Genomic DNA, 10,846 nt, shown 5'->3' on the forward strand with positions numbered 1-10,846 from the left:
ACTTCCAATACATACTATGGGGCCTTCCTTCCTAAATACACCCTGTTTGAAACAATATTAACCTGGTTTAATTTCTTCTACAAGCATTTACTGACCATCTCCTACGTTCTGGGCACCGAGCCAGGCCATGGGACTACAAAGATAAGTCAGAAAAGTCCCTTGTTCTAAAGAAGTGTATGGCATGATAGGCAGAATTCTAAGATGGTCCTTATGATTGCTGTACTCTAGTGTGCATACCCTGCATTATCCCTCCACTCGACTGCAGGCAAGACCAGTGAATATAACAGGTTATCACTTCTGTGATGAGGATACTAATCAGTTGACTTTGGGTTAATCAAAAGGGAGATAATCCTGGGTGGACTTGATCTACTCCAATGAGCTCTTTAAAGGAAGGTGAAGTCTCAGAAGTGAGAAGGAGCAAACTGTTGGTGGAGGGCCACTTAGCAAGTAGTAGAACAGCCTCCAGATGCCGAGAGGAGTGGCTGACTAACAGCCAGCAAGAATATGGGGCCCTTAGTCATAAGACCACAGGGAAATGAATTCCAGCAACATCTTGAGAGAGCTTGGAAACAGATCCTTACTTAGCTGAGCTTCCAGATGAGTATGTAGTCAGCTGACATCTTGATTTTACCCTTGTGAGACCCTCAGCAGAGCCAGTTAAAATCTGCCAGATTCTTGCCCCACAGACACTGAGATAATACCTGGGTGCTGACTTAAGCCCCTAAGTTTGTGGTAATTTGCTTTGTAACAATAGGAAACTAATAAAAAGTGTATAATTCATTGTATTTTTTTAGATTGGGAAATTGGTCTGTTTTCTTTTTCTTATTATAAAAGTATACTATTACATATTCATAGCCCTAAATCAGAAATTTATATGAAAAATATTCTTGATTCTAGAGCCAATCATTATTAAAAAAACACTTTCGTTCTTTTTTTGATTAATGTTTTTAAAAAGATCAGACATTATTGTTTTGCAATCTTTCTGTGCTACAGTATTGTATGCATATCTTTCTATATTTCATGTTCATGTATATCTTTAAAAATCAATAAAGATAAAAAGGCAGCACTTCCCAAACTGTGTCCTACACATCTACAAGATATTAATCAGTGTTTCAAGAATAAAAATCTTTGAGAAACACTGCTTACTATATTTTCTCTTTGGAAAATCATGATACCCGTCAGCATATTAAAACTAGAGGAAATCTGGCAATAAAAAAGAAAATATTTTAAATTTATTATTATTTAACACACAAACAAAGTTACTTCCTACCAGCTCTTGCATACCTATTAACAGAGGAGCATCTTTTCCTTAACAATATGATTTCAAACAATGGAGATATCTAAACCCTCTTGGATGAAACAAGGTATCACATGTATCTTTCAGTGAGCACCATTACTTTCCTAGAATCTAAGATGTTGAATTAAATTATGTGGACTCCCAAGTCTTTGACCTTGATTAGTACAGAATTAATTAAAAGGTAAGGATAATGGTCTATTTAATTCCTATGGTATAGCTGTCAACATAATGTAATTATACAATTCACCTCTTTATGAGTCTCCAGATCAAGAGACCTGACCTTACAGTATCATCATCAAATGCTATTTATAGTGTTATATTTTTGGCAATGCATTTTAAGTGGGATTTTCATAAACTGCTATGCGTTTGGAGGATAATCAGGAAAGATGGCAGGTTTATCTTGACATTTTAAACAACTGCAATTAGACATAGAAGGCAGAAGCAGGATCAAAGCACAGCTGAAAGAATCAAGCAGTCTTTAGCTCAAAAAAGAACATAATTCAAAAAAATGACAGCTATCCATAAGTGAACTGGGTGTATTTAACATTACCTCTTCTCTGGCTATATTTAAGTAGAGGTTAGATGACAACCTGCTTGAGATATTGTTGGGAAATTTCCTACTCTCAATTCAATGCTGTTGACTTCTAAAATCCAATCAGTCTCCTATTGTGAACTAAAGGGTCTTCAAGAAAGGCCAAGTAGCAGTACAGTCCCTGCATTAAGGGGCAATCCAGGTTGGTTACTTGAGTTCAAGAAAAGAACGGTGTTCTTTCAGGAAGAAAAGCCAGTTTTGGAGATCCATGTACTCTGGGAGACAATGTCTGAACAGTAAGTATAAATTAAGCTATAGCTCTGTACACCAAGGGCTATGAACTAAATTGTATCCTTCCCCAAAATTTAGATGTTGAAGCCTTAACCCCCAATGTGATGCTATTTGGAGAGGTAGTTAGGTTTAGATGAGATCATGTAGGCAGGAGTGCTCATGATGGGTTTGTGCCAACAGAGAGCTTGTCCTTGTGAGGACACAGTAAGGTGGCCGTCTGTAAGCCAGGAAAAAAAGCTCTCATCAGAACCTGATTACTGGCGCCCTGAGCTCAGACTTCCAGCCACTGGAACTGTAAGAAATAAATTTCTGTTGTTTAAGCCATCCAGTCTATGGTATTTTGTTACGAGAGCCTGCACTAAAACACCAAAGTTATACTAGCTCAAGTCCTGGGAGGGACCTAAGCCAGTGGGTAGACCAAGTCGGAGCACACAAAAATCTTCAGAATTGTGCATGAACTGTTTGGAATGTTAACTTTAAAAATAAAACTGCCAGTTATCTTACCAGCAAAATATCGGAGAACTGCAATCCAGCAAGAAAGCAATCTAGTGTCAAAACCATAGACAAGTCCCAAGAACCAAGGAGAGGAAGGTTCTCTTACAGAGGAAGTTGGGAGGGCTGTTACAAGCAAAAAGTCCACTGGAGTAAACCAGGGGTTTAAAGTATAATGGCTTTTCATTGGTTGGGCTGGTGGACCTGGGGAGAGAACCGTTCTTCCTCCTGCTGGAATAATATAGTAGCTAAAGCGCCATGCACTTACAAGGTGAGTCTCTTCCTGCTGGGCCTACAGCTGACGGGAAGTGAAGGGCATGAGAGCTCGCCCTTCTGATTTACTAATTCTTACAGTAAATCAATGGTTGTAAATCAGTTGTAAATCAATGGGGGACTGATTGGACTTTTTTCATTGTTAGTTAAGTCCATCTGGGTCTCCCTAATAAAGAGAAAGACATAAGGTCTTCAGGTTTTCAAGGTATTCCTCTTCCTTCAAGGAGGCATTGAATGCTCAACCATCTAGCAGAAAAAAATATTATGACTATATTTGTACTCCAAATTGGTGCAACAGTCCTACCTGTTTGTGACCTTAGCTTTGTAACTACCAAGTCACTTTCCTTTTGAAGCTTGGGTTGGCAACTGCAAAATAGGAGTGGTATCTCACAAGGTCCTTTAGGGCCAGTAATCACGATAGCAGCATTCATGAAGCCCAGATTAGGGTAGTTTACTTCTGTACATCATCACCATACCCAGAGCAGGCTATTATTCCCATTTCACACACGAAGTTCCGCTTCTGAGTAATCCGTTCATATCCATCGGTTTGCCACAGTGGTTGGTGTCTCAGGAAACAGACGGCTGGGGAGGTCCTGGGAGATGACGTACTTCCGGCGCGCGGCGGGGGCCTGACGCCCCGGCGGCTCCGGAGACGTGGAGGCGGGGCCCGAGGTGGGCGGGGCGCTGCTGGAGGCCTCGGGCGCGGGCGGGGAGCTTGAGGCGGGAGCTGAGGCGCGGGGCGGGCGGAGCCTCTTGACCGTCCGGGGCAGCCGCTGACGCCGCTGGCAGCCGCAAGAGCCGCGGTCGTTGCGGCGGGTGCGGCCGGTGGCTTCTGCACCTGCGCTCCCTTCTTCGCCTCGTCAGCGACTCCAGCCCCAGCCGCCCTCCCAGCTCTCGGCGTCGCCGCTGGCGCCGCCGCCCGACCCGCAGGCCGCCGCGGGCCGCGGAGCCCATGAGGGCGCGGGCCCCGCCGCCGCGTCAGCGGCGTCGCCGTCGTCCCGGAGCGTCCCGAGCCGGCGCGGGCATGGCCGCGGCATGAGCGCGGAGCCGCCGCCGGAGCCAGAGAACAAGGCGGTGTCGGAGCCCGCGGCGGGAGCCATGCCAGAGAAGCGCCCGGGCGCGCAGGCCGCCGGCTGCATCTCGGTGAGCGCGGGTGCGGGTCCCGGCCGCGGTGCTCAGCCCGAGGCCCGGGGTCAGGGGAGGCTGGGCGGGGCCGGAGCGCGGAGCCGCGCGGTGCTGGGCCGGCGCCTGCGGCCCCGGGGGTTTGGGGAGACGTGGAGCATTGGCTCCGGCTCTCGGGAAGCCGGTCCTTTCCGGGGTCAGCCATTGGATTCCTCCCTGGGCTTTGCTAGCGCCGCTGCTCTCCAGACAGAACTCGAGGGGCTTATTGTTTCAAACAGCGCCAGACACCGGGCCCCGAGTATAAGTAATTCAGTTTTTCAAGAATTTCCAGACGTGGGACTGGCGATACCATTTCCGTGGTGCAGTTTCTGGCCGAGCCTACATGGATGTGTGGGGGCCTCAACCGGGAAGTTGGCGGTGGAGGCTGGGCAGCACCTCAGCTGCTGCTTCCTTCTCCCGGCGGCCGTGCCGTTGGAGGGCAGGATCTCGGAGCAAGCTGCGGGTGCCAGGGCCCGGCTGCGGAACGTGTATAGGCCGGTCTCGCGCTCCGGTTTTACGCCAGGCTCAGGTGGCTTCCGACGCCCTGACTTAATTGGCACGGATTCGGCAGAACAGGCCTTGTCAGTGGCGCTTTGGTTTGTTGTGGTGGAATACTAAGCTGAGAGGGCCAGTCATTTCTTAAAGAGGTTTTTTTTTTGGTCTATTTAGGACAGGAAATACAGAAACGTTACAGTGAGTAGAAACTAACGCAAAGAAAACTAGAAATTTTAGGAAAATTAAGTGTATGCAGTCAGCTTCACATTTTAGCTTACCTGTCTATATTGCTTTTAAAAAATACTACATGATTATTCCTTGGTGATGTGAGTCCCCATTAGTAGAATTTGGAGGGTGGGTGAAGTAGAAGGAGCAGTAAGTAGAATGGAGCCAGAAGAGCTGGTTTCTAGTCTTGGTTCCCTGAGAACCAAGGAAGGTTCTCCACTGAAGAACCTTCAGGTTCTTTGCTAGGCAAGGTCCCGACACAACCCTGCCACTCAGTGCCTCACCTGTAGCAGGAGAGCTTAGTAATGTTGAAGGACCCTCCTTGCTCAAGTGAGTTCTAATTTTTTAAAAAGCATTAGGAGTTCATCTCTTTTTTTTTTTTAAGATTTTATTTATTCATTTGAGACACACAGAGAGAGCATGAGCAGGGAGAGAGGGAGAGGGAGAAGCAGGCTCCGCGCTGAGCCAGGAGCCCGATGTGGGGCTTGATCCCAGGACTGTGGGGTCATGAGCTGAGCCGAAGGCAGCCACTTAACCATCTGAGCAACCCAGGTGCCCCAGGAATTCCTCATTTCAAAGATAAGATTTCCGTAAAGGGAATTTTATCTTCAGTGGGGAAGATAAGAGAATAAATTTTTCTCGTTTTGTTTTTGATTATTTAAAAAGTAGACTTGTCATCTTCCTCCTCCTCTAAACTAAACCAAACTGCCAGGTCCTCCTTCTGTCTTTGAATTGATAGACCATAATTACTAACCAGAGGCCACACCAGTAACATGAGAGGTAGCCTCCTTCATTCCTTGCCATGCTTACAACATCCAGTACATTCCTAAGTCTAGCTAATTTTACCGGGCAAAGATTTTAGGTTTTTATTCTCTGCATCTCTATGGCTCATTTCCTTAGCATTTTGACTTAGATTTTGACTTATCTTTTGGGACCCTTGCTTACTTCACCATTGGTCTGCTGTCCACAATGTTGATCAGTGTGATCTAACATGTAAATATAATTACTGCTGTCCTTAAATTTTTTCATTGGCTCGCCTTGGTTTATAGGATAGAAAAAATAACCTGGCAGGTTGAAGCATTATAGCATAGTGATTAGGTGAGCATGCTCGGAATCCCAGTTCCCACCTTTTATTACCTACATAACTTTGGGCAAGTTACATAATATCTCTGAATTAATAATAGTATTTACCACAGAGGATTGTGAAGGTTACTGCAACCTTGCTCCTAGTAAGTTCTCAATAAATATTAGCTGTTATTAGTTATCAATATTTTTGGCATGAATGATTGGCCAGAATGTATAGGTGATCCCTGTCAGTTATTCACTAAAAATTAAAGTTGCTAATTTTATGCGCTTAGAGCTAGAACTTTTGAGGGATGTTTACCCAAGGAAACTTAGACTCTTTATTCCCTGTTTCCTTCTCCTGTGGACCCTGATGCTAACCTAATTTGGCACAAGTACATTCCTGCTCAGTCTTCCCTTATCTCTGAGGGTCCAGGAGTCAGTACTGATAAACTGCTGTGAAACTGACTTGAGTTTTCTGATGCTTGCTGTACTTAGTGAGTGACTAGCATGGGCAGGTGGCACAGTTCAGACACTGGTGCTTTTTGGAGTGTGTGGTGGCTGGGAAAGCAAGTGAATGCCTTTAATCATATAGGTTCATGTTGTATGCCGGTACCCCCAAATTATGCGTCTTTCCTGCTTGCACTTTCTGTCTAGTATCACTTCCCAGGAGCTATGTTCTGTAGCCTCTGTGACTTGATTTCATTTTCATGTATTGGAATTTCCTTATAGCTTGAGTCCAGTGATACTCATGGTTTCAGGTTCTTAGATGCTAATAATTACAGGGAAAACTGCCCATACGCAGGGAACGTGCTGGCAGCTTTTCAACCTTGTTTGGCAAAGAGATGTATTGACCTGAAAGAGATTGGCAGAGAGATGTATTGATCTGAGTAATAGAAGGGAATCAAGTATTTACTTCAAGGGATCATTGCCTTGTAGAAAAGGGATGTGTGTTTAGCAAGTAAGTTCTTGTTTTATTATTTCCTCTTTCCTCTTTCCTTCCCTAATCGTGTGTACAAACAACTTGAGATGTTTCATCAGAATTGTTTGCATTATCATTAAATGTATGTTTTCCATCATACTTAACCTTCATAACCAGGTAAGGGGAAAGGTTTTTTGTTGTTGTTGTTGTGTTTGTTGTTGTTGTTGTTTTTTTTTTTGGCATCATTTACCTGTGAGCATCTGATGAAAATTAAGGATTTGCTGCAAAGAAAACACAACTAAGTTTAGCATACTATTTCAGGATGTTTTTGGACTCCCAGAAGCCAATGCTTGGTAACGGGTTAAGAGCCCTGATATAAGGCCTCTCATGATCATTGTTGTTCTGGTGACATTTGATGTCTCTTAAGTTGATTTTCCTAAGACTGTTTCAGAGGGTTTTCTGTAAAGGCTAATTTTAATTCTGATTTTTGAGAACAAGAATATTATTTATTATGTAGGCAAAATGGAAATAATACTGAAGAGTAGCTTCAGATAAAAAAAATGCTAAAATGACTCTGTTATGTTTATAGACATAAAAGAGGGTCTAGGCACATATTAGGGAAAATTAACTATAAGCTTTCAATTCTTTCTTGACACTGTTAGGGACCAGTATGATCATTTCAATAATAAAATAGTACTGGGACATTGGCATAGCAACTTCTCAAGTAAATTCTAGCAGATAAGGGGAGAAACTGAAAGCATTTGTGAGCATTTGATATACTGCAATTTAGAAAAGCCAATTGGTGGTGCTTTCATCGAAACATTTACTATGTTTCATATTTAGAATTATGCAAATTTCTAGTCAGCTCACTGTCATCACGGCTAGCCTTTGTCGTAACACAGGCTTATTCTTGCTGTTGTGTTGTTCTTAGGCCTGGCATAGGCAGGATTTTGTAGACCTTGCTTCTTAGGATATTTGAGCATCCTTTTCCACCATTTTTCTTACTAGATTAAGTCTTTGAAGGTAGGGACTACAGCTGTGTATCTTTTAATCTGAAATAGTCTTTTGGGGATGATCAATAAATATTAATAAAGAAAGAAGTCATTCAGTGTAGCTTTAAGCCAGTTTTTTGGCTTATTAATGACATAAACTTGTCTTTTACTTTTTTTTTCCCTCTTGTCATTTATATAATATGCTTTGGCCTTATAAAACAAGTTGGGGGGGGGGACCTGGGTGGCTCAGTCGTTAAGCGTCTGCCTTTGGCTCAGGTCATGTTCCCAGGGTCCTGGGATTGAGCCCTGCATCGGGCTCTCTGATCAGCGGGGAGCCTGCTTCTCCCTCTCCGGCTCTCCCTGCTTGTGTTCCCTCTCTCATTGTCTCTGTCTCTGTCAAAAAATAAATAAAATCTTAAAAAAAAAAAAAAAAGTTTGGTACTTCTGGTTTCTTCTTTTCTCTGAAGATTTTGTGTATGGTAAGATAATTTTAGAACTTAATGGTTTTTAGGCTGGGGTAATGTATAACAGTCGAGGTTTTCTTTTTCTTTTTTTTTTTATTTAAAGATTTTATTTATTTGACAGAGAGAGACACAGAGAGAGAGGGAACACAAGCAGGGGGAGCGGGAGAGGGTTAGAAGCAGGCTCCTGGCTGAGCAGGGAGCCCAATGCAGGGCTCGATCCCAGGACCCTGGTATCATGACCTGAGCCGAAGGCAGACGCTTAACGACTGAGTCACCCAGGCGCCCCAACAATCAAGGTTTTCTATTTGATTTTCTTTTTTTTCTGTTTTAGTAAGTTGTATTTTCTTAGGAATTTGTCCATTTCACCTTCAAATTAACTGGCATAAAGTTGTAATAGCCTCTTAGGCTTTTTTAAACTGCTATAAGATCCTTACTGTTTTTATTGCTGACATTGGTAATTTTCAACCTCATCTTTAAAAAAAAAAATAATTCTCCAGTGTATTCTGGGTAATCATCAGTTTTGCAAATGGGGATAATTTTGCGTCGTCTGTATTTCTGTGTTACATGAACTAGAATATCCAGGAAAAGGTTCGGTAGCAATGGTGAAAGTTCACAACTTTCTCTTCATAACAGAAATACATCTTTTTCATTGTTAAGGATGGTGTAAACTATATGTATGAGATAAATAGGCTTTATTACATGACAGAAGCATCTTTTTATTCTTACTCTCTTTTTTGTATGTGTTCCCCTCTTCCCCACTCTTTCTTCCTCTTTGCCTCCCTCCCTCCCTTCCAGTCCAGTGTCTCATAGAGCCTTCTCACAAGTGGGCTACGAAGTCTGAGATGTCCCTTGGAGAAATAGGTTGTGGCATAGTAAGGGCATTGTTGTATGAGAATTGGAGAGAAATTTGTCATTAATCCCTGTAATCAACTGTAATAAATAACCTGCTAAAACATATAATATCTGTGAATTATGTCAACTTCTTTCTAGCTGCCTGACTTTTTAATACATAGTTCTATATTTGCTTATAGTTCTAAAATAGCTTTATTGAAATAAAATTGACATAGTAAAAACTATGTTTAGAGTGTACAGGTTTGTGTTTTGACATGTGTATACACTTGTGAAATCATTACCACAATCAAGATAGTGAATATATCCATCACTCCCAGAAGTTTCCTTGTGCCCATTTTTACATCCTCTCTCTCCACCTACTCCCTAGGCAAGCATTTATCTACTTTCTGTCACTATATATTACTTTTAATTTTTTAGCATATACTCTTTTTGGTTTGACTTTATTTTTCCTCAGCATAAGTTATTTTGAGATTTATCCATATAGTATATAAATCAGTGCATTCTTCTTTTGTTGCTGAGTAGTACTCCATTGTAGGGTGTACCACAATTTGTCCATTCTGCATTGATGAACATTTGGTTTATCACCAAGTTTTGGCCAGTATAAATAAAGTTGCTATGAGCATTTGTCTACCAGTCTTTGTGTGGGATATACTTTTATCAGAGTGGAATGGCTGAATCATATGGTAGGTGTATTGTTTAACTTTTTAAGAAAACTGCCAAACTGTTCTCTAAAGTTATCGTACAATTTTACATTGTCACTAGCACTGTGAGAGTTCCACCTCATCTGCATCCTCAAAACTTAGTCTTAGCCCTTGTAATAGATCTGTAGTAGTGGTATCTTACTGTGTTTTTAATTTGCATGTCCCTGTGGCTAATGATGTTCAACATCTCTCCATAAATTTATTTGCCATCTTTATATCTTCTTGGTGAAGTGTCTGCTCAAGTCTTGCCTATTTTTGTTGTTGTTGTTGTTAGGTTGTTTATTATCTTAAAATTGATTTTTGAGAGTTCTTTATATATTTGGGATGGAAGTCCTTTTTCAGATACATGCTTTGCAAATATTTTCTTCCAAGCTGTGCTTTTAGAAGAACAGTTTTTAATTTTCATGAAATATAATTTATTAATTTGTTTTTTATGGATAGTTTTTGGTTTTACATCTAAGAAATGCTTGCCTAACTCATTATCACAAGGATTTCCTTCTCTGTTTTTAGAAGTTTTTTAGATTTTACAATTAGGTTTATGACCATTTTGAATTAGTTTATAATATGGTGCAAAGTGTGGGTGGAAACTTGTTTTTTGTGTATAGATAATTGATGCATGATTTGTTGAAAAGACTTTTTTTAAGATTTTATTTATTTGAAAGAGAGAATGTGTGGGGGGGAGGGGCAGAGAGAGGGATAGAGAGAGAATGTCAAGCAGATTCAGCGCTGAGCACAGAACCTGATGTGGGGCTCAAGCCCAAGATCATGACCTGAGTCTGAGATCATGACCTGAGCCGAAACTAAGAGTCCAGTGCTTAACCAACTGAGCCACCCACGCCCCCTGAAAAGACTTTTTTTCACTAAATTGTCTTTGCATTTTAGTCGAAATTCAGTTTCAGTTGTCCATATGTGTCAGTCTATTCTGGATTCTCTGTTTCATCTATTTGTCTTTATATCAATACCACTTAATCCTTATTATTGTAGGTACATAATACTTGAAACAAATAGTGTTAGGCTTCCAACTTTGTTTTCTTTTAAAAATGTTTTGGCTAAAGATGTCCATCAACAGATGAATGGATAAAGAAGA

The 10,846-nt window shown here is 41.7% G+C and overlaps 1 protein-coding gene across 3 annotated transcripts in view; it reads left to right on the forward strand.

The window, feature by feature from the left end:
• Window positions 1-3,654: 3,654 nt before the first annotated feature.
• Window positions 3,655-10,846, forward strand: part of SLC71A2 (solute carrier family 71 member 2) — a 65,091-nt gene continuing 57,899 nt past the window's right edge. Inside the window, exon 1 of one of the 3 annotated variants that reach the window (XM_081802685.1) lies at window positions 3,655-4,028. In XM_081802685.1, the coding sequence (XP_081658811.1) occupies window positions 3,921-4,028 (108 nt within the window). In that variant the 5' untranslated portion in view covers window positions 3,655-3,920. The remainder of the gene's footprint in view (window positions 4,029-10,846) is intronic. The other 2 variants (XM_081802684.1, XM_031038190.2) reach the window with 2 other exon arrangements.

This window comes from Leptonychotes weddellii, chromosome 14 (genome assembly GCF_054177405.1).
Source record: "Leptonychotes weddellii isolate Sample4059 chromosome 14, ASM5417740v2, whole genome shotgun sequence".
Classification (NCBI taxonomy): domain Eukaryota; kingdom Metazoa; phylum Chordata; class Mammalia; order Carnivora; family Phocidae; genus Leptonychotes; species Leptonychotes weddellii.